Source organism: Ruditapes philippinarum, unplaced genomic scaffold, assembly GCF_026571515.1.
Source record: "Ruditapes philippinarum isolate M1 unplaced genomic scaffold, ASM2657151v2 ctg3427_1_1_1_1, whole genome shotgun sequence".
In the NCBI taxonomy this organism is placed as follows: domain Eukaryota; kingdom Metazoa; phylum Mollusca; class Bivalvia; order Venerida; family Veneridae; genus Ruditapes; species Ruditapes philippinarum.
The window spans coordinates 37,065-62,802 of NW_026864118.1; the positions used below are offsets into that span (position 1 = coordinate 37,065).

Sequence of the window (25,738 nt, forward strand, 5' to 3'; positions counted from 1 at the left end):
TTGCCCTCAGACTATAGAAAGTTATGCCCTCAGACTATAGAAAGTTTTGCCCTCAGACTATAGAAAGTTATGCCCTCATACTATAGAAAGTTTGCCCTCCAAATTCTCCAAATTTAAAGCAAGACTGGTCTATTGAACTGATTAGTCAAAAGAATTGATTAAAAAAGTAACATTTACTGGTGAATGAGCTGTGACCCTTAAAGAATGATTTGATCATTTTCTTTTTTGCCTATTAGAAAGTCCTACATAAATCATTACAATTCTCTATATATTTAGGTACTTTACTTAGAGCTATAACAACCACAAGCATCAGATGTTAAAGGTATAACAAGATACTTTAGATCTTTTTAATAATAATTTGTTTTAAAGGGTAAAGTAATTTGTACTTTAGACAAAAACAAAAGCATCATATGAAATACGTCAGACCTCTATTGTTCATAAATGTACATGATGCTTTGTACTTTGTAAGGAGAGATTATTGTTTACTGATTTTAAAACGGCAGTCTTCAAGTTACCCTGAAATAGTCATTTTTTGAGAAAGAATAAGAAAACAAATGTGTCATTTTCTCATCAGTACCTTTGTCACAGTTGCTATAGTGAATTTGTTCATGTTTGTTAATGATGGTCCCGAAGGAAAAGTTATGTTCTTTGAAGTCAAACTCCAATCTTGCTTGTATTGTCTTTGTCTGATCACTTCATAAGCAAGTGGGCTGGTACAAACACAAAAGCATCAGAGTTTTCAGTACATAAAGTTAAAGTACTTAATGTAACATCGATCAGTTTTTGGAAGCTCAATATATATAATAATGGTCAGTCAAGTTTTTTCAAATAAATAGTGATAATTTTGGATTGCTTTATGTCCGCAGTGAGGTTGTTGGGCGTATGGTAACTGAAACTGGGTTATATATTGTTTCCAAGGCTTTTATTTCACATTGCTTTCTTTGATAGATTTGAGCCACGTCACAACAAAACCAACATAATGCGTTTGTGACCAGCATGGATCCAGACCAGCCTGCGCATCCGGGCAGTCTGATCAGGATCCATGCTGTTCACTATCAGTTTCTCTACTTGTAATAGGGTTTGTAAGCGAACAGCATGAATCCTGATCAGACTGCGCGGATGCGCAGGCTGGTCTGGATCCATGCTGGTCGCAAACGCACAATGTTGGTTTTGTCATGACGCGGCTCATTTGTACATTGTAGAATTTTAAATATTCATCTGAAATGAATCAGGAATATCTGTCTGGAATTTAGGTCTGCATGTTGCAGTTACAGAAGTATCACGAGAATGTAAACTGTAATTTTTCTAATCAAATCATTGATATGTCAAGTGAATCAAGAGCATATTCAAAGCGGAAGTTTTTAATTCCAAATTGTTTATCTAGCTCATGCAAAAGTAATCACTGACGTAAAGTTTTGAAACATTACACTTCGGGTAACTAAGGTAGAAAATATTAAAACATTGGATAACGAGATATTTTGGCTCCTTTTCAATATAGAAGCTGAATGAAAACTGATGAAATTTTACTGCCGTTTTCCGGGTTACTTGGCAGGAGTTCAAGAATCTGTCATAAAATAAGAAAAAGCGGAGTTTTATGGCAGTTGAAAATGTTTAAAGGTCGTCATTGAATTCATTAGGCAGGAAAATTGTTACAAAAGCATTAAAGCAGGTTGCAGTTTTCTGGGGAGTCCTACATAATTTTCTGGTTTTATAAAATGCCAAGAGATGCTATGATACATTGCTCATGTTGCGTGTGGGCATTGTTTCTGCTAATTATTATGACTGGTTTCTCCAGACACACCTGGGGCTTCCATTCTGGAGGTATGTCGTGACTTTTCTGTCAAATGGTATAGGTTTTATTTTACTTTGTTGTAATTTGTTGGGAAACTTTATTGTAACTTTATATGATAAACATATGCGTCAGATAATCACTTCTAAAAGTACTGGTACACACCTTAAATAAGAAAAAGCTATTTGGAATCTATATTGACATCTAAACATCTGACCTATGTGCTGTTAGGCCTGAAAGTTATTCAAGTTGGCCATTATGTTTTATTTTGTTGATAATTAAGAGGTTTTTGTGGGTTTTTTTTAAAGGTATCAGACTAATGCTGACCACTGTCCAAATATGTAATGCTACAAAACAAGACAAATAGGTTATTGCCCCTTGCATTCTGAACTTTAAGCACTATTCCATAACCCATGGCAATTGTGAGTAATTGCCCATTGGATAAGAAGACTGTTGTCAATGGCAAGTTTGTAGAATATATACATTGTCACAGACCATTCCTTCTTTTGCATGCATATTAACATTGCAGAAGTTGGCAATGAGTTGTTTGTGAACAGTGTGGTTAACCACAAATAGGAAATCATGTATAGAACAAGGCTTATAGAATGAGATTTTGTAGATATTCAAGTAGACATAAACAAAAACATCTCCGATCAATGTAATTTCTCATTGACCAGATATGATTCACTTTTACCAGATTTTTTTGTAAATAAGCTTCATCATGTTATCTTTTATTTGTTTGATCAGACCAAGAACCACCAGGATACTGTTCTGGAGAACAATGTATCTTATACAGCGGCAGATTAGCATTCTTTCAAATTGTTATCATACTTGTTGACAAGTGTTTCCCTAGAATATAAGTTATCTTTTGCCTCTGTCTTTTACCGGTCTTGTACATTTACAATATTGGTAGTATTGGACTATATACAACTGGTCATTGACTTTTTCTCAGTCACGATCACCAATATTGTTTTTGTTGTTTTGTGTCTTAGTTCTCAGTTGCAGATGGTGATAATGATTGTGATAATTGGGTAAAAATGGATAAAATTATTCAAATTGTGTATCAAAAGTTGTACAAGGATATCTGATGCTTTGTTTAACTTTTCTTTCTTCGTCAGGAATAGTATAGACAATCTCCTCATTGTTTATGCCTAGATGATCATTTTTCACTTCTTCAGCTTAAGTGATTTCATTGAAAACTGCAGATTACTTGAATGGTCTTATAGTATCCTAGAAAATTTTGTATAGTGTTGCAGGCTGGTAATTTGAATAATAATTCCCAAGTTACCACAAAAAGTCATCCTTTTTAATTGCGTAATTATTAGTTGACATTGGTTTATGTAAGCATGAACTGTGACCTAAATAGTTTCAGCCTTAATTGTAAACAATAAAAGCCGGTAATTTGCATGTGTCAGAGCCTGACAAACTGGGGTCAAGTTTGAGACTTGGGAGGTCAAGGACTGTTTTGGATTATCCTTATGAAACCAACTTTTATGATTGTGTTAAGTTACGTTTGTCAAGACGACATTCAGTAATGAATGTGAATGTACTGAAAGTTATTTTGACAGTTTCCAAAAATAAGATTTTTTGACAACCAAACCGTCTATTAAGCTAAAAGAAAATACATGTAAAGTGTATGTCGGTCGTGCATTTTACAGGTAAAACAAAGGTTTGGGATGGCAAAACAAGACATTAACAGCAAAATAAAGAGGAAAGGCATTTTCTTTATCATTTTTGTTAAGTTATCCTAGTTTCTTGTCTGATGACCATGAATGATAGCAAAAAAACAATAACAATTTGTACAATAAATATTGCTTTGTTGACAAAAAACACTCCGACTGTCTGAATAGTTGATGGAAAGGAAAATAATCCTATTATTATTATAACACTGTCCAAATACATAGGGGTCCAGTGACCACACTACTGAAAAAAGGATAGGGTTGGCCATATAACTGAAAATATAACAAAAGAGAATGATAGAGTTCATGTCATAGCTATAGATGAAGGGGCAAATGGCCCTGTATAAAACAAAAGAAAATTACAATAGAAACGTCCCTTTATCATAATGAATATGTAATTCAAGGTTGCCAGTTCAATCAATGTAATTTCAAATTTCTTAAGAAATATTTGAGTATCTTAACATTTAGTTGTGAAGAGTTTTGATTCGACAAATTGACATTTTTGACTAATTTTTGGTAAAAAGCAGATAAAATATGAATCACATTTAGGTAGTGTGTCATTTCCAGTTCAGACAGATTTTGACCCTACAATAGTGTGAGCAAGTTGACTTAATTATTATGTTCATTATCTATAAAAGTACAATGCAAGAGTACATTGAAAGATGACATTAGTATGACCTTTGATAATTGACCAACTGAAGTCTTCCAGGCTGTTGTGTGCAAAAATTTATCTGGTTTTGTTTATCAAATTGGTCAATTTGATTAAAATGTTTGTTGTTGTTATTATTTTTGATGTTATTATTATTATTATTATTATTGTTATTATTATTATGTCTTCATTATTTAAGTTAAACATGTCATATGTTAATAAAGTACATGTATTATCTTTTCTTGACAGACAAATTTGCAGGGGTTATTTTTGTTTGTTTTTTAAGGTTTATTGGAAGAATTAAATAAAATAGAATCTGTACTATAACAAATCTTATCAATTCTGTGTGATTAACAAACAGTAGAAAAACATCCAAAATTTTTCACTGAATTTTATTGCCATAAAATTATATTAATAATACGCCTACAGCCAGGCCAGAATACGTTTACAGGCTGCTGTAAATTCTAGAAAGCACCACTTACAAATTGTTATGTTTTGTGAACTTTATGCAAAAGTATGTCTGTAAATCTAAAAGATAAGGAAACTTCAGTTATTGAGTCTGATTAGTGTGTAACACCATTATAATAATTGGGTCCAAACTGTTAGAGATATATATAAGGTCACTGACTGTTATGACAAAATGATATTTGGATATTTCTATTGCATTGATTATTCCTTATGTGTGACTTTACTTTCTAATATATTGTTCAATGAATTGTAAATATTTAACTTCATTCCATTATTTTATTTAGACCAGTTAGGTTATTCACATTTTCATAATAGGGTTTAAATCAAAGCTCCCTATCCTTAACCAGCATAAATCGGTAAATAAATCTTCAGTATGTGCTAGAAGGTCATCACTCTTTCTGTTTTTAATATCTTTTCAATTCTTGTGGACAACACTGTTCTTTAGTCATCATCCTTTGCACCAAATTTTTGTTATTGATCCCTAAAAAAAAATCTAGGGGATTTGGGGTAAATTGTAGTTATGTATGACCACTAACACCCCACCCCTTTAAGCATGCACACACACTTTCCTGAGAGTTGGACTGAGTTAGCAACAGTTTTTATGAGTTCATGCAATGCAACCTTATACTCAGAAGCCATACAGATGCTCTAGGATTGTTCACAGCAAAACAAGCTTAAGTGTTGTTGACCTTTCCTATGAAAAACTTTAAGGGTGTTCCTGTTTTGTAGACTATTATTATTTTAATTGTCACTTTTAAATTATACTCTATATTGCTTCAAAGACTTGAAATCTTGTAAATATTTAACCTTCAATAGTAAAGCATGAACCATTTGGATACTTTTTTCCATGGCAAACACCAGGCCAAATCCTACAATTTAAAAACCCTCAGACCAAAAGAACAACCATGAAATCTAACCCTCAGACTCGGTACTAGCTGTTACTTGCTTCATTGTACAACTGGAAATCCTTGGACAATTAAAATGTGAAAGTCAATGAACTACAGCCAATGAGTTTTTGACAAACTTCTCTTTTTCTGTGAAGTTTATACTATTAAGACAAGGCAGGTTATTCACATTGGTAAAGAGCTTCCAACATATGTTGACGATCCAAAAACCTACGTATGTCACTAAGATTTAATTCATCTGTTACGTTGACAGATAAATCTGTGTTTAATATTGATACAGTTTTCAGAGTACCTGTGATTTCATTCCATATAAGTGCAAGAGTTCAAAAGCCTGATATTAATACATTTAGATGTGGTATTGAAATAATCAGTTATTTTATATAGATAAATACATGTATATGTATTTTTCAATCCTTACATAAATTACATCTGTTTTGTTATTTAATTTTTTTTATTGTTGATATAGCAAAAGAACAATTGCATATTGTGTAAGAAGAGGAATGGGGGGAGAAAGAAAAAAATCAACATTAATAGCTTTCACTTATGAGTCATTTTCAATTAAGATGAGCATCTTTGGTTCTGCAGGACATTGACGTCTGCTTCACACGAGAACATTTTCATGTTAGATGACGGAAGGGAGCTTGTAAAACATAATGTTTTAGCGTTTGTTTAAATGATGCAGCTTGCAAACAGATGTCTGACTTAACAATGGCAGAGATAAAGTGACTAATTGATGTATCAAGAAAAAAAAAGCGTTGGGACGATGATGTGCAAAACATGCATAAAAATGATGTAATTGTGCTCCGTATTAAATGTTGTTACAAGCAAAGTTTCCGAAAATAATTTCAAGATTAAAACTGAAATGTATGCATGAAAGGTTGTAGATATTGTGTGAAACTGTTGAATATAAATCTTGTTTATTTACAGTTAAATAACGGAGCTTACAGCTCTAGACACCAATTCTAAATTTCACCTCACATTTACTTAAAACAGAACTTCTTAAACTGAAAGTTTTTTTGCCTTTATTAGTTCATTTATACAAACGACATCACTGCGGCAACATGGTAAAAGCTGTTGGAGAGTGCAGTGGAAAAGCTTTTAATGCAGTAAAGATAGCTTGAGAAGTACGATAAAGAGGAATGACTTATCAGTGAATGGCATACTCATATATGTAACTTTACTAAATTGTTTATTCGTTAATGAAAGACGGATAATGTCACCCGTTTGAAAAGTATTGACCAGTGTCTTAAATAAACATTACTTCCTTTGAGCGTTACCAACTCTTTATTGACTGAAAATCCCATGCATAGATGTTAATATTTGAAGCACTCCCGAAGTCAGTTTGTTGACCTTTTTGGGGTTTTGTCCGGGACTTTTATTTCAGGATTGTGCTTGTGAAATATTACCATCACATAATCATTAATTTTAAAAAATTTATAATTTTTAACCTTCATTGGGAAATTAATTTTAAAGAAATGTTGGTGAATTCTGAAAAAGTTCCATTCCCAAGGTAGACGTGTAGAAAGCTTTGTTAATGTGAAATTTGAGTTTTCCAAGAATTTTTTCCATTTACCAAAGTTCTGATATTATCTTAGACCATCCCTAAACCCACAATTTTTTTTTTAATAAATGGGTTTAAACATCAAGGCAAACCTTCTTTGTAATTTTTTTGATCTACTTTGTTGTAAAAAAATATTCTCGCACAGGTGAAGTTAATTAATGAATAAACATGTATACAACTATTAGGAAACTCATATTATTCGTGATTTAGTAATTTAACAGACTGTTTAGTTGATCATCTAAACGGAAACAACTTTTATACCTTTGGAAGTAATGAATTTTATTACAAAGTTAATGAAATTTACGATCAAGATATAAAACAAAGATGTACTTCTGAAACATTCATTTCAATATTATTGGTACTATGTAATGATATATATATATATAACAACTGGACTCGCAACAGATACGTCTTAAGACACCTTCAACGTGCATATTATCATGAATTTTATGCCGGAAGCATGAAATTTTATTAAGGGAGGGATCACCTTATCTATTGTACAGTGTATCATTTTAATTACCATGCTGACGTGAGCTGAGCGCTTTTAGATATATGCCATTTATACTTTACAATTTTATTTAAAGCATGAAAACTGTTCTGGTACTTACTGTTGTTAAAATTTTGCAGAATTAAAAATTTTTGTTATTTTTTTGTGAACTATGTAAAATAAAAAATTAATTTTCCTATTTGTTACATTTTTTGTATTAATTAAAGCTAATTATATGTTTGAAGATAAGATTATTTTAGTTGTTTTGAACCTTAAACCCTGAATGTATTTTTAGTTCAATAAATGTTTTGATTTGTATTTTCATTCTAACACTACACGTTTATTTGAATTAAAAAAAAGTCCTTGCATAAAGAATATTGTCTTGAATGAGATAATATAAGAAGAGTTAATTTATGTTAATTTGTATTTCATAAGAAATGATGTATGAGGTGGCATTGTCACATCTGTTAAGTGGTATATCATCCTGATTTTTAATATGTATATAAATTTAGCTTTTGGTATTGTTAATGATATCCGGAATTCAACACCCGGAAATTCAAAATTAACATATGACCCAGACTCTAGTTTGTTATACACAATATAAATAGAGTCTAATGCCCCTAACTGCGTGATATTTTGACCCCTTGTTTAAAAATTATGTTGCACTCAAATGTGGACTGAAATGTTATTCAGTGTAAATATAAAAATCTTGAATTACAAATACAAGAGATAACAAGAATCAGGTCACTAAGATTTCGTTCATAATATAATCATGGCAGGAAATTGTAATATCACTGAAACCATCATAAAATGGGGGCTCAGGTTTCTAAAATCTTGTGAATGAAAATGGTAAAATATGTTGAAATACTCCCCAAAGACCTGTAGGTATCACTATATTATCAATGGGATTCCTTCACTATCATTGTTTTATCTAGTTAGGAGATATCAAGTGGTTTTTGTTCACGTCTGCTATATCCTTAAAAATTTTCACTTTACCTATATCCTTATGATAATGGACTTGTTTGATTTGCATTTTCAAAAAACTGAAACTGTCCATTGCTAAAAAAATAAGAAAGGAATAACAGATCACAAAGTTCTAGAATAAAGTAGCTTGACCGTATAGAGCCTGGTATGGAAATAGGCTAGCCTGGTATGGAAATAGGCTAGCCTGGTATGGAAATAGGCTGGCCTGGCACTCTCAGATGGTGTATAAGCCTACCATTATCAAAGAGTGTTCCAAACTCAATGGTCTATGATAAAAATAAATTACCAGCAGATATACATCTTTATTTTTGGGGAGTTTCTGATTGGAATGAGAATTATAATTACACAACTATTTGCTTGATAGGATTTGAATTGTAATTGAGTGATATAGAAATCTTTCCAGGTTTAGGGAGTGGAAAATGGTAACAAATTGAGATAATGATTTTTGTTTTTTAACCACTGAATTTCTAATTTATTACTTTTCTAGGGACTAAAATCTGCATCTCCTATATGACACAGTGCATTGATAAATTAAAAGTGAATTAAATTTATTAGGAATCTTAATGATGAATTTGAGATTAACAAAACATTTCCAGATTTTTCTGTGCACCAGTTGCCTCTTGTTTGATTTCAACCTTCTTAAGTTATATTTTTGTCTTTATATGAGATTTTCACGAGATAGTTCAGGAAATTTTTGTCTTAATAAAGCGAATAAGAACATGTCACACTTAGAAACTACAGGAGTCATTATGCTTGAACCATTAAGTCGGGTCCATCTTCGGATAATATAAGGAAAAGTGTTCTGCCTTCGCTTATTGGGGCAGAATCTTTCACAATGGGGAATATCTAGATATAAAAATATAAGAAAGTTTAATCCACTTTTCCAGCTTTTATTTAATTTGTAAACACATATAGTTTAATCAGGCAGAATGATCTAATATAATAACATAATATTTTTATTCTGACATATCAATGAAAGTAAGTTTTACATTCATTTACTTGAATTGCTTATAAGACAAAAATAGATAATATTCAAATATTAAGTAACAACCTGTTACCTGAAGTTTTTAACAAAGTTTTTAACATTATATTCACAATAAGAACAGTTAAGTGTTCTTAACTAAATTTTAGTTGTTTAACATCAAACATTTACAAAATGTACATAGAATAAAATACAACTTACCTAGATATAAAAATATAAGAAAGTTTAATCCACTTTTCCAGCTTTTATTTAATTTGTAAACACATATAGTTTAATCAGGCAGAATGATACTGCCAGCTGGAAAAGGGATCTTTTAAGGGGTTCTCTCACTGTCCATTGGTTTAACTTAGTTGACCAATAATTAAACATTATTTCTAGAGAGGCGGAACTACAAGATCTGGCTTAAGTCTGAAAATACTTGAGAAATAACTTACATATTTTCTAAACACTATTAGTAAATTTAATTGTCTATGTTTTTAAAAGAATAAAGTTTATCACAGATGTTAATATAACAAGCATTTTGCAATTCTTTGTCTGGTGTAAAAGGTTTTTAGCACATTGGCAGCTCTGTAACAACATGTCACCTGTTTGAGACATTCCAATTGACCACATAAATGTACTTGAGATTTAACAAAGAAAAAGGGTATTATTTAGTTTTATCATTTATAAATTTATGCCTAATTTTGAAATCAGAAAATACAAAATAAAATTTAAAATGAAATTCAATACAAATATTTCACTCACTTATTTAATATACACAATATAAAATATAACAAGAAAATAGCTAATTTTTCATAGCATGACACGACCTCCCCCCTGAAATTACTTTATTCCTATAAAGTGTAAAAGTTTGTTTGTCGGACAGTGAGAGTTCTAGGTAAGTAACGGCAAAATATACAAATATAAACCTGACTGCAAAAACACCAAAATTGTGAAACGTACTAATAATGTATACAATAATGTTGTAATATAAGATAGAAAGATTAAAACCAAAATAATTCCATATTGGAAATAAGTAATATCTTTTTCCCTGTTATCAACATCATGTAATACAAAGTTTGTGAAAAATATATATGTACATGTATCATACAGACTTTATAGATCAATATTATAATAAAACAATACAAACAAAATACATCAGTAAAACATTTCTATTTTGCAGAATATTTAGGTGCTTATTTCCTTAGTTCATATCAGGCAAATGGTTTGACAAAGGTATAAGGAGTTGACCATGTTGGAAATAAAAATAAACACAATATGTAGAACTCAAAATCTTTCTTATCTTCCTAGATGTTAAGGGTGAAACATGGTGCTGTTTTTGGACACTGACTAATTTTCCTGAAAGTTTGTTTGTCAGGTGGCAACAGTCCCAGTCAAATGACAGAATTGGGTACCAAAAACCTCTGATAGAAATACAGTCAAGGGTTTGTGGTACATAGGCTTGCCAGTAGTTTGGACACAAAGACAAATGTATTAAAGGAATTTGTACACAATCTTTTCCATTCGTTAATTCAACGACCAGAGAATTTGATGTTTTCCGTTGTTTTAGAAGGTATATTGTAACAGACACAATGAAAAGGAAAGTACAAATTGATAGTGCTAAAATATAGTGTTCCAATTGAATATTTAATGTTTCAAAAAAATTAGGTGCATCAGTACTTGTAATTTTCTTTTGTTTATAAATAAATGATGGAACAGTTGAGGCTGAAACATGTTTCATTTGAGTACTTCTCAAAACAGTTACCATAATTAAAAGTTTCCTCAGTTTAAGTGAAACAAAAATAAGTATAAACAGACATAAACCTGCCACAGCTGTTGTACAATACAATAAAATTTCATCTGTGGAAAGCCAAGAGTCTTCAACTGTTATTTGTCCAGCTAGTAGAGGTTCAGTTAATGTCTGAAATGCTATAGCATCATTCTTAGCAGCTTCAGTCATTTTCTGTAGACTTAGATGAGACTTTCTGTCATCAGTTATTATTTGATTCATTGAATGATTATATAGCCTAAAGTGTGGTACTTCAATATTAAGTGGGTTTTCAAAAAGTGAGTTACTTTCAATAGATTGTATTGAAGTATCATTATACCCCCAAAAACGAAGTTTGGGGGGGTATATAGGAGTCACCCGGTGGTCGGTTGGTCGGTCGGTCGGTCGGTCGGTCGGTCGGTCGGTCCAGACGTCCGTTGCATTTTCCTTGTCCGGAGCATAACTTGAAGACTAATGGTTGGAATTCAATATAACTATATACAATGGTCAAGCACATTGAGAGGAAGTGCAGTGCACAAGAACCATAACTCTATCTTTACTAATTACAGAGTTATTGCCCTTTGTTACTTTTCCTTGTCCGGGGCATAACTTGAAAACTACTGGTTGGAATTCAAAACAACTTCATGCAATTGTCAAGCACAATAAGGGGAAGTGCAGTGCACAAGAACCATAACTCTATCTAAAGTAATTACAGAGTTATTGCCCTTTGTTAATTTTCCATTGCTTTCTTTTGTCCGGACCATAACTTGAAGACTAATGGTTGGAATTCATTATAACTTCATACAATGGTCAAGCACATTGAGAGGAAGTGCAGTGCACAAGAACCATAACTTAATCTTGACTAATTACAGAGTTATTGCCCTTTGTTACTTTTCCTTGTCCAGGGCATAACTTGAAAACTACTTGTTGGAATTATAAACAACTTCATACAATTGTCAAACACAATAAGGGGAAGTGCAGTGCACAAGAACCATAACTCTATCTAAAGTAATTACAGAGTTATTGCCCTTTGTTACTTTTCCTTTGCATTCTTTTGTCCGGACTATAACTTGAAGACTAATTGTTGGAATTCATTATAACTTCATACAATGGTCAAGCACATTGAGAGGAAGTGCAATGCTCAAGAACCATAACTCCATCTTGACTTATTACAGAGTTACTGCCCTTTGTTACTTTTCCTTGTCCAGAGCATGACATGAAAACTACTGGTTGGAATTCAAAACAACTTCATACAATGGTCAAGCACAATAAGGGGAAGTGCAGTGCACAAGAACCATAACTCCATCTTGACTAATTACAGAGTTATTGCCCTTTGTTACTTTTCCATTGCTTTTTTTGTCCGGAGCATAACTTGAAGACTTATGGTTGGAATTCAATATAACTTCATACAATGGTCAAGCGCATTGAGAGGAAGTGCAGTGCACAAGAACCATAACTCCATCTTCAGTATTTACAGAGTTATTGCCCTTTGTTACTTTTCCTTGTCCATAGCATAACTTGAAAACTACTGTTTGGAATTCAATACAACTTCATACAGTTGTCAAGGACAATAAAAGGAAGTGCAGTGCACAAGAGCCATAACTCCATTATGACAAAATACAGAGTTACTGCCCTTTGATACTTTTCCTTGTCCGGAGCATAACTTAAAAGGTACTGGTTGGAATTCAAAACAACTTCATACAATGGTCAAGCACAATAAGAGGAAGTGCAGTGCACAAGAACTATAACTCCATCTTCAGTATTTATAGAGTTATTGCCCTTTGTTCCTTTTCCTTGTCTTTCTGGACTTATTACAGAGTAATTCAATAAAACTTCATTAATGGCCAACCTCATTGAAAGAAAATGCAACATACAATTAAATTATAAAATTAAGAACCACAACTATCTTTAATTGCCCACAACCATAACTCTATATTTCAATTCTTTTACAAGGTATTCTGTTACTAGTAACATCCTCATTTCTGAAGCAGTCTTGTGGGGGTATTAATCACATTTAGTGATAGTTCTAGTTGAAGAATTGTTGTAGAACTGCCAAATTTATGGGGTGTAATTTAGAAATTGTTGTTTCTTGACAATTTGACAATCTTTGAGGTAAGAACATATTTTTAGCTGTAACTGAACATTGGCATGGTACAGATATTGTACAAAAATTACATCCAGTTACCATGTGCCTAGATGAATTACATATGAATTGTAATGTTTCAATTTTATATACAACAATACTTGTTTTAGATAAGACAATCATGTTTGGATTTATATGATCTAAAATAAATCTGAAATTACAATTTTGTTTTACCATAGCTTTATCATTCTGAAATACACCAAGGATACAATTTGGAGTTGTTATTGGTGTAAGAACTTTATTAAATTTACACAAAAATTTAAAATTGTTCATTTTACAATTTGCAAGATCATTTTGATTAAATGTTGTATAAAATTGGGAATCATGTGTCATAGCAAAAAATTGAGGTAAACCTATTAACTGGGTTGCGTGGTTTGTAGAGTCATTTACTGGTACAGAAAATGACTGTATACTGTACAAGGTTAAAGGTCTTTTGAATGGAACAGTAGGAAGTTTTAGGGCAACATATAACCTTGACCCTTTTCGTGCATAAACTGTTTTTACGTTTTCATATATGTCATTAATATCTGTATATACAAGATGAAAACCATTAAATTTGTTATGAATTATTGTCTGAATATCATGTAGTGCTTTTGACATTGTATTTGTATGAATTAAATGAGGAGAAAGTTTGCCTTCTACTAAATCAAACACACTATCTAAGATTTCATTAAATCTGTTTTCTATGTTTCTGGAGTTTTCAATATGTTTTGCAAGAAATACATTCATGGTAGTAAAAGCTCTTTCTAGATTATCATAGGAACTGTATAATTCATTTTGGATATGTTGGATGGCCAACTCATTTGTTTTTAAACCTTCCATTAAATTGGACATTCTTTGATCAGAAGCCTTTATATAAGAAGCAAGGTTTTCTTCATGTTGTTCCACACCAGATACAACTTTTGAAGTTATCTTGTTAAGTGCATTTATGTGATGTGCCAACCTTTCTACATCTTCTACTGTTGCAGTTCCAAATATAGATTTTGATAAATCTCCAATGAAGGATAAAATTGCACGTTTAGATCTACTTTTTACATTCAAATTTCTCTCAGGAATAAGTTTGTAAATTGTTTTCAATGTACTGTTAATCATGATTTCTGTTGCATGTCTTATTTGGTTGACTTCCAATAGTACATCATTAACAAATAGACATGATTTTGCATCTTTTGTACATCCTGGCATATCAATCATATTGAGACTTGTTGGTAATTCAATTTCAAAGGTATGTACCCAGGTTTCTTCCGACAGATATAACTCGGCTTTAGGTTCAAAGACTACACCATAATTTAGTCGTTGCAACTCAGCAGACAGATTTCCAGATACCATAGTAGTACAGAGTGCCATAAGGATCACCATAAGCATCATGTTTGCCCATTTAACTAAAACAAAACAAAATGGATGCAAGTCAGTCATTGTTGCAAAATTGACGTCTGAGTTTTGCAATCTAGCACTTTGATCAGGAAACAGGAATGATAGAGAAGAATAGTTTAAGAGGACAGAACAACATTCATATACTCACATACAAGATCATACACTCATCATTTATAATAATCAAACCTGAACCTTAAAATTTGACTTTCTTACATTAAATGTCTGTTTGGCATATAATAAGTTAGGACAATGCCAAAATAAAGCAATATAATACTTAGTCATCTTATTAAAATATTTAAGCAATTATAAGCAACAATGTCTACCTGCCTTATAATAAATTAATGCACAATGCATAGAATATTATATTATGACAAAAAGTATCTGTGAGTTTATAACAACAATAAAACTATAATTAAACGTTTATCTATAAATCATTTTTATATTGCTATTTCTTAATAGCATATATATTTCAGTTACTTTACTTTCACTACATTTATGTATATTATAATAGTTAATTAAAATCATATGTCAGTGCAAATAATTTTTTTTTAATGTTTATGCTTTATAAAAATTCTTATATTTTATCTGTCTTTTGCTAGTTTTCCAGTTATCTTATGTTTGAAATTATCTAAACTGCTTTTGTATATGTCTGTCAATTAATTATGCCTATAAATTGTCCAGAATTGTTTGTGGTGTCTGTAGATTATCCCACCATATCCTAGAATTACCGTCATGATGCCATGCAAGTGTAGCCATGGCTTTTTCATCTTTCTGCCCAGTACTTTAACAAAATTGGTCAAACCTTTTTAGATATGATACAATGTCTTGGTGTCCATTGCCATAAAATTGGTCCAGCTTAAACACTCCAGCCATTGTTGATGTATGAAAAATTTGTTGTTGGTATTCAATTTGTTCTGTTTGTAATTGGGATTCGTTTTGATCAATCTGTTCCTGGGCTTCGTTTTGTTCAACCTGTTGTTGGGCTTCGTTTGGCTGCTGGATTTGATCTGGCACTGACCGTAGATTGTAGTTTGACGGTCTAGAAGTCAGTACCATTCCTTTTCTCGCTTGGATTATGTGAGAGGTGGCATCTTTCCGCTACCCACCACGTGTTCTGCCTTCGCTTATTGGGGCAGAATCTTTCACAATGGGGAATATCTAGATATAAAAATATAAGAAAGTTTAATCCACTTTTCCAGCTTTTATTTAATTTGTAAACACATATAGTTTAATCAGGCAGAATGATCTAATATAATAACATAATATTTTTATTCTGACATATCAATGAAAGTAAGTTTTACATTCATTTACTTGAATTGCTTATAAGACAAAAATAGATAATATTCAAATATTAAGTAACAACCTGTTACCTGAAGTTTTTAACAAAGTTTTTAACATTATATTCACAATAAGAACAGCTAAGTGTTCTTAACTAAATTTTAGTTGTTTAACATCAAACATTTACAAAATGTACATAGAATAAAATACAACTTACTTAGATATAAAAATATAAGAAAGTTTAATCCACTTTTCCAGCTTTTATTTAATTTTTTAACACATACAGTTTAATCAGGCAGAATGATACTGCCAGCTGGAAAAGGGATCTTTTAAGGGGTTCTCTCACTGTCCATTGGTTTATCTTAGTTGACCAATAATTAAACATTATTTCTGGAGAGGCGGAACTACAAGTTCTGGCTTAATTCTGAAAATACTTGAGAAATAACTTACATATTTTCTAATCACTATTAGTAAATTTAATTGTCTATGTTTTTAAAAGAATAAAGTTTATCACAGATGTTAATATAACAAGCATTTTGCAATTCTTTGTCTGGTGTAAAAGGTTTTTAGCACATTGGCTTCTCTGTAACAACATGTCACCTGTTTGAGACATTCCAATTGACCACATAAATGTACTTGAGATTTAACAAAGAAAAAGGGTATTATTTAGTTTTATCATTTATAAATTTATGCCTAATTTTGAAATCAGAAAATACAAAATAAAATTTAAAATGAAATTCAATACAAATATTTCACTCACTTATTTAATATACACAATATAAAATATAACAAGAAAATAGCTAATTTTTCATAGCATGACAAAAGTACTACGTAAGCTGGTAATTATTTGAACCATTAAGTCATATTAGTTGAGGATATACACAGGGCATAAGAAAAAATTTCTCCTGATTTAGAACAGAAATGTAGGCCGGAATTTATTTTGACTTAATTTAAGAAAAATTCGGATAAAAAAAGTCTTGTTCCAAAATAAACATCCTACAATTCTAGAATAGGAGCAGACAACTTGTTTAAAATCCATGGGGATGTATTATGTTTGTTGGTAAGGTATAAAATAGAACATGATTCTGGAAGTTCTCCAAATCCGGTTACAGACTGTATAATAATTATATTTAAAACTGCAGGTACCTGTAAATGCCTGTTTATATGTATTTTGTCACCTTAGTTTTTTCTTGCTATTTTAAGAGCACAAACAAAAATCATTATGCATGTGTTACAGTGTATCAAGCTGCAATATAGGTACAGTTAAATTGATGAATTGTTATTTAATATATGATGATGATCATATTGAATTTAAATAATTGTCTAAAATTTGCTAAACAATTTACGTAATCTAATAATTGATATTCAAGTTCTAAAAGTTGAACTATTTATGATTCAAGATAAAGGTGTTTGGACTAGATGACCCTTGATTCCCATGCATGTATAATTAATGTCTTATATTGACAGCCATGTTCAACATACCACTATTGGCACCTTTTGCTTGTAAATGGCTGAAAATCATAGTGCAGCCCTGATAGAGCAGACATTAATTAATAATTCGATGTTGATGGCGATTTAGGTGATAGTGTCTGGGAATTGGAACATCTCGTTGGTGATGATTCAGATAAAATAAATTTATCAGTAGATTGCACTGCAGATAAATTATGATTCTGAGTTTTTGGAATTTTCTGTCGGCAGATATTACTGATTTTTAGATCAATGTTATGTTTAACTATATAACAGTTTGTTTACCTTCCTCTCTTGCTTGAACAAAGTCTCGTGAGAGGGAATCATGTGAGCTGCTGTACTCTGTGACCACTGCGTAACCTTGGGGATGAAATGCACCTCTCACTGCCATGTCACCTAGTGACAACTTTATTGACCAATAAGAAGCTTGCTTATGGATTTGAAATTTGTCAGCTTCTGTTTACATTTACTTGATATTTTAATGCAGTTACAAGAATACATTAAAAGCTATGATCAAATTGTTCGACTTTTTATTAATAAACGCGACTTCAGATTGCGGGACAATGTTGATAATCAAAGGATTGCTTTGTGTTGCTCTGCTATGAACACTTTGACAAGAATATGCTGTCTTATCTTGCAAATAAGGATTCTTTAAAGAGGTTGATTAATTGATATCATAGAAATGTGTTCAGTTCTGTAATAACTTCAAGATCAGGGTCATTTGTTATCACACTGTTACAGTTTTGTGAGAATACCTGCATGCTCACGTTTTTTAAGCTCACATGGTTAAGTGTTTGAAGTATGGAAATATTCCAGTTTGTTCATTCTTATAATACATTGTAGATAAATCAAATCTTTGCCTTGGATTATCAAGTCTTCTAACAGGCTTGTGAACATAGTCCAAGAAGATAGCTGGTACAAATTATAAATATTACCCAAAATATATACATTTTCAGCTTAATGCAGTAATGGGTTAACTCCTTTTTAATTGTATAAGGAGTTAACTTGTTACTGCTTTGAGGTAAAGAAATATTTAATCTTCACCCTTTTTTGACTCCCAAGTTAAATGTGTTAATTTATTATAAAATAAACTATTATCAAAGAGATGCTGGAAGCACTTATCAGACAGCACATCCAAAATTTTTAGGGTTAAATTAATATGAACAAATTTTAACATAACTGGTTGTTTCTATACGCTTTGTCTTTTAGTGGCAGCCGAATTTACTTGCCTTAGAGCTGAGGGCCATTGAATAAAAAAAATAAAATCTGAAACTGATGTAACCAGTGTGGGACCTAGCTCTGTGCAATATACCATGTCTGCACTAGCTGTTTACTTACCAGGAAATATTTTGAAATAAATCTTCCTAGCAAATAATGAATGATTTGTCCAGATTGAAAGATAGACATTAAGTTCATTTAAGATATATGGTGCAGTGAGGGTTGATTTATTCCCTTGGTTTGATTTTATGACAGAATGGTGCTCTGGTTGGAATTTTTCTTTCAGTATTTTGAAATAAATATCTGTATTGTTTTTGGTTTATTTATCTGTCCATGTAGCAAACTTTCCTTAATAACTGATAGTAATAACTAATAGTAATAACCAATATTCTGACTACTTAAATCTCACATTATTTTCTGAAAATGCAATGCGACAGAGAGACAAATAAAAACTCATAAACCATAAAACTCATTTAACAATTAAGTTTGTACAGATAAATTGTCACAGAGAAATTATGCCTCACCCTAAGGATCAATCGGCTACCTTTGGATTACAGCTCTGATTCACTCCCTATTAAGCTAAGCTGATGGATTTAAACAACACTAAAAATATGAAAAAAAGGCTAATTTTGATGTCGAAATATGCAGGATATATTTTCCTTTCACTGATTTAAAAGTTCACATTAAATATTTTAGAAAAGTATTTCAAAAACAAATTAAAAGAAATAACAAAAAAGAATGAATGAAAAATTTGTTTATACTTTATTGTCGTAATAAAAGCAAAAAGAAACAATTTGTTTATGTCAAATGTGTAAAAAATAAGGATAATAACTCCTGACTCTTAAAGCAGAAGAGATTAAGCCCGTGTTAGTACATCATTTGTTATAGGAGATGTAGACGTTTAAAACAAACGTAAGAAAATACGTTGACATAAATGTCTTACGTAAATTTAAGGCTCTGGAAAATAATACCATTGTGTTTACCTGATATCGCATACAAAATCGAATAATATTTCTCTCTTAAAAACATAGAATATTTATTAATATTTCTAATTTCTCTCTTAAAAACACAATATTTATTGGTATTTCTAATTGTAAATAAATATTATCGTGGGTTTGTAATTTATAAGTTATTGTTCTTTTTTGAGTAGTTTACTATCTTTATATTATAACTTTCTACTTTTAACACACACAAAAAAAGAATTAAAAAAAGAAAAACGAAATAAAAACATCATCAACTGAACTTGCCAATGAGAAAAGAATCAAAACGCTCGTTGTTAATTGGTCATTCATTAAGATACTTCGAGTCGTGAATGGTATAGATTGATTGTACCGTTTGATGACATCATTACGATACGCGATAAGTATTGTCATTTTTTATTCTTTTTTTGTAGACATGACTTACATACTTATAAAGCTAATGAATACATTGGTCGTTTACAATTGCCGTAAATATTGCTCGTAAACTGCCCTGACTTGTGCTTGATGTGTCGTTGATTAGTCTAATTAATGAATATAACAAACAAGGATGGATTTTATACCTATGTATAAACTGATTTAATTAAGTTTAAGATTCAGAACTACGGTAGCTTATTAGCATAGAGTTCTGGTTGCTTGTTCTCAAGTATATTTTATTCATGAGTAGGTATTTCATAATCATATTTTTAAAAAAAAATGAAATTTGTTCAACCTGTCTTTTTACCTTTCATCAAAGGAGTGTTTCATTAGCATAAAATGCTAAAATATTGGATGATAAATAATTAATCTCTTATATTATATAGAACATAGAATCAATTTTTGCTTCAATGTTTGACAATATTTTCAAATTAAATAAATTTTAAATCAATTAAAACAGTCATTCAATTCTTGATCATGTAAAAATCATTTTAATGTATGATAATTTCTTGTTTCAATACAAAATGTATGGAAAGAAAACATGTGCTTTAAATATTGTTGATAGGTCAAAAGCTCATTGACCTAACTAATGGGAGAAAAAAAATTTGAGAGGGATTATTTTAACTTAAAAAGCTGCGTACACAATAATTGTTGAAAAATATGTTTAAAGGTTAATTTCTGAATAAAGTATTCATAGAAGAAAAGTGTATATAAATTCAGTATGTTCTAAATTTGAGTACATCATTGTCATGTGAAATAATTTTTAATCAGTTGCTAAACAAATAAACAACAAAATCACCTAAAACGATACAAGTTTCTATTTCAGACATAATAAACTCATTACGATTTCTTTTGTTAAACTCGTCAACGTTTCATCGCAAAAGGCGATTGTGAAATTTTCAACATTAAATTTTCATATTTACTATTAATATACGTTGTATATTATGACAACACCGGTATTCATTCAAAACTAGGTAAAAATCTTCGCTCTCTACTATCAGTTAGCTGTTCTTGATTCTGATTGGCTGTCGGCTTTCACAGTGAGGCTTTGTCAGCCTAGGTAGTATATACAGTAGCTAGTATTGGCAAATAATTCAGTACAAATTTTATACAGATAGCGAGAGTGTCAGTAGTGAAACTATTTAAGAAAATAACGCATGCTTGCTTTTGCAAAAGGAATTGAATAATTTGAACAAATTTTGAAGTTTTCAAATTGAAACAGTATTTAGAAACACTTGTTATTGCTCAAGAATACAGTGAAGAGGGACTTAGTGTGTTCATTAAAGTTACTGGATTGTATACATATACTTTGTGCAATTTGGAACTTAACAATTTTAACTTGTTCTCAGGTGACAATTTAGTGTGTTCATACTTTGTAAAAATAATATTTTAGAAGAATCAAACATCAAAGTGGACTTTGATACATGTAAAAGTACATTCAGTTATTGAAATGACAGTTATCATTATAAATTTGTGAACGGTGACACTTCTGTTAAGGGACTAAATTCAAGAAAGTGAAACTTTATTATGCCTGCATTTGCCATCGATACTATGGTACCAAGTCACGAGGACATTAACGCAAACACGATCATGGGTATCTATTCAACTCCCGATAACCGGAATATACTTGCTCCGATATACTTCAACTTCACTTGTAAGTATTCACAGATTTACAACACTGTTGTATGATGCTTTCTTACTTTTAACAGCTGTTAACAGCTGCCTGCTGCTGTTTTTGAGATCTTCCTCAAAATTTTTAACCTACATTTTTTACTTGTTATACAAAGATGTGCTAGTTTTATGTTCTGACTCTTTTCCTTTAGTGCACTTCTAAAGAGGAATATTTTTTAAGTAAAATATCTTGCACTAGAATTTACGTAATTGAAGAAAACGTCTGCCCCTGTCCAATACAAGACAATTTAAATCTAACTGTTTTGTTGTAGTTGGGAGATTTATTTTTTAAACAAGAAACTGTTGATTTTAGATCCTAATTGGCTCCATGTGGTGCACGCACGATTTTGTCTTTTTGTGATTTGCTCCGGATATTTCATGTAATGAATCACTATGGTATTAAGTACCCTGATGCTATGACCTTTAAAAAAAAATCCCCCAAGAGAGTCCAATGAACATTTTCTTTGCAATATATCTTTCCAGTAATCAAGATTTTATGACAATCCAGACAGTATGGCATTTATTATTCTTGCATCATGTGGATTATTGCTATTGTTCTGTGCTTCAGTGGGTCAGTGGTGATATTGATTACTGTCAAATCATTTCTCTATAAGAAGTCAGTCTGTGACCTACTGATGAGACGAAAAATTGGATGTTTTCCTCATCTTGTAATCAGAAAAAATAAATTGCATTCCAATAAGTCTTTTATTCTAAATGTTAATGTCAATAATCACTATCTTTCTTGGTTAAATGGTCTGTGAGAAGATCCAGTCCCATTGTTTGTAAGTAATTTCATTCTGTTCTATCATTCCACTTTGTGCTTTTATTGTTAACTAAGAAAGTTAAGTGTCTCTACCATATAAAAGTACAGCCAGTTGTCACTATATTTTAAACTTACCAAGATTTTTCTTGCCTATTTTCTAAGCTGCAGTTTTTTCTTCCATCAAAATCACCACGGACAACTGAATGTTACGTCTCTTCATTCTTTTTAACCTTATTCTTAGCGGTAAAGAGGAGGAGATGACAAACATACTGAACAATAGTTTTGAACTTTACAAAATAACAAACAATTACAGTCTTGCTTTCTGACAGCAGGTAGATTTATTTGAACACCTGAAGTGTAAAAGGTAACCACTTTAAACCATTGCGAAAAAAGTAAACTCAGTGGGGGCAATGTTTGAATGGCATTCTTAGGTGTTAAATAAAAAATACCTAGGTACTACAATTTGAAACTCGGCCCATCTCCTTGGTAGAGACATTATATAGTACAATGAAAGCGAAACCAGAGAAAATCTAAGGAGTGGTTTTAAAACAGAGGTGATTACTAATTGAGTTAAATGATTGCGGAAAATTGTGGGATGCAATATTATAAAGTCCTTTATTTGTTATTATAAGCAGTTTCCGGTATTTTGAATTGATATTTGCTGTAAATACAGGCAAACCACTTAATTATAAGATGAATGTATACTGTATGATAGTTGTAAATTTGCCAAAGAAACACATGATGACGTTCTAATATTGTACTTTCATATGTTTCTTACGTTCACTTTTGTTTAAAAGTACAAGGACACAAAGTTGAGAAACTTCAGTTACATCAGTATTTTACTCTGTGCATAAAAATATATGTAAATTATCAATCTATGAAATTTTTGGTTCAAAACATTCTTTTAAGGAAAAACTCTAGAGATTTTCTTCCATAATGCTGGAATCTTTATGTTGCCATAGGAAGCGATAAGTGGTTTGACGTCATTGTGGCGTTAAATATTTACACGGCCTGAAAATCGCATTAGTAACGAACTATTTTTTCTGGAATTACTGATTATTTTTCCTTTTCTGCCTCCGAATTGCTATACGAAGATTCATTCACAGAAATATGTTCTATTAAGGGGATTACATACACGGGAGAAGGTGTGATGCGAATTCCTTTTTACCGTTTTCTTAATTAGGACTTATATTCCATTTGATTTAATGTGATGACATTTGAAACGTTGCCAGAGAAATTTGCAGGAATCGTAGCTTTTGGATTTTTTTTTACAGGATTTACGACCTTTAAAAGGTTTCACAACAAGTAAATTATCTAGGGAATAATGCAAAAAAAACCATCTAGTTAGTGTTATTTATTTGAGGAAGAAAGGGTTTTTGACAAACCCTAAAGGAAAAGTTTGTTATGATATCAACTAATTAACATCAATTTGAAATGTGACAAAACTTTGAATTTTGTTTATTTTATCATCCAATTAGCATAGATTTCCAACTTTACTATATAATTAAACAAACAACATAACCTTTTAAAATAGTTGATTAAAAAATATATATTGCGAAGTTTAAAGTTTGTTTAAAATAAGAATTATTATAATGAGATTGAATTTAAAACTGAAATCGAGGAAATGGTCACTTGAACGCTACATGATATAGATTGAGATATTTCGGTCATATGTCAGACATTTTGACAAATTACTATCGTATATAATATTATCTCGATCATTAAGTATTAACCTTTTAACCTGGTTTCTCATCTCGTTACTAACATATATATACATCTTCAACTGCTCATTTACATTATAAATGTAATGAAATAAAAAGATACCAAAAAAGAATATATTAACTTGAGTCACTTGTGTAGTTTAAATCCTTCCCATACAAAACTATATGAAATAGACCTGTCTAACTTTTAATCTAGAAAAAAATTACTGACCGAATAGCAAAGAGGACACTGATCTTGGTTGGCTCTGGTCGCATATAAAAAATCTGTTGTGGCCAGTAGGGTGTATAATAAATAGTGGAGTAGAAACTTTTGTAAAAACTGTTTTTGTAGCACTTCATGGTGACTTTTTCACTTACATAATATCAATAAGTCATTGATGCAATATGTCTAAAATACAATGACTTGTTTGTAATAAAATATCACCAATAGTGGCAGGTTTATACATATAGTAGTTTATATAATCATTACCATTAATAACTAGGGCTCTTAACAATAGGTAAAGCTTTTTATCAGTTTATCATGACTTAAATGTGACGGTATTTATCGAGGCAGTTCAAACTAGATATAATTAGCGGTTACGACACATGGACATTATTTGTAAGGTTGTAAACATTAGGGAAATAGTCGCCAAAGGTGGAAGTTATTTTTTATTACCAGTGACTTATTTTGTTTAAACCATAATGGTACAGAGATGTGATTTTTTGGATAAAAACGGGAAAACAGGAAAAACTTGTGTTAAAAAAATGGGTCGACGATGGAGTTTATGTATTGACATGGTAGAAAAAAGAAGCAGTTTAAGAAGATGCAGCTTAAATAATGATGTTTTTAAATCTACAACACCAAGTTTAAATAGAGGTATAAAACTATAAAAAAAAATCATATTTAATTTATTATCTTAATTAATGGTAAACTATGGAAAGATTTAGAGCAAAAACGTGATATGACTGTAGATAAGGAAAGTAGATCAATTTCCTTGGTTTGTTACTAGAAAGTGAACTGAAAGGGATAGTTTAAGCCTTGTGAAGGGATAGTTTGCAATTAAATAGTTGAAAGTTATGCTGATATGACACAATCTTTTTTGATGACTTTAAAACTATGATAGCTAATGAGCATATTTAAATACCCCGAAGATATCTACAATATCGGTGAATAAACCACAGTAGTAACTTCTGGTCACAAGGTTAAATTGTAAACCAATATGTAATGTAATGATGTGATGTTACATACAAAATGATGTGATCTTCTGTAAATTATATCTCTTTAATATCCGTATTGACGTCACAGTCGAGGGGAAGTGTGATCGAATACTGATAGATATGTGAATCACAAGAGCTCGTTTTTTCTCTCAACTTTTCCCCCTATAATTTTCAGATAATTTGTTACCATGACAAGTTAAAATTGCTAGATAAAATAAGATGAACAACACTGGTTTATAGTGGAGGAAAAAATAAATAGGAAGA

The 25,738-nt window shown here is 31.1% G+C and overlaps 1 protein-coding gene across 3 annotated transcripts in view; it reads left to right on the top strand.

Annotated features, from left to right (window-relative positions):
* Positions 1 to 25,738, top strand: part of LOC132724479 (cAMP-specific 3',5'-cyclic phosphodiesterase 4D-like) — a 58,129-nt gene that overhangs the window by 23,944 nt on the left and 8,447 nt on the right. Inside the window, exon 1 of one of the 3 annotated variants that reach the window (XM_060709352.1) lies at positions 21,237 to 21,776. The exons of 1 other annotated variant lie outside the window; for it this stretch is intronic. In XM_060709352.1, the coding sequence (XP_060565335.1) occupies positions 21,650 to 21,776 (127 nt within the window). In that variant the 5' untranslated portion in view covers positions 21,237 to 21,649. Of the gene's footprint in view, positions 1 to 21,236; positions 21,777 to 24,852; positions 25,134 to 25,738 lie in introns of those variants that run through there. One more of the 3 variants, XM_060709351.1, reaches the window with a different exon arrangement.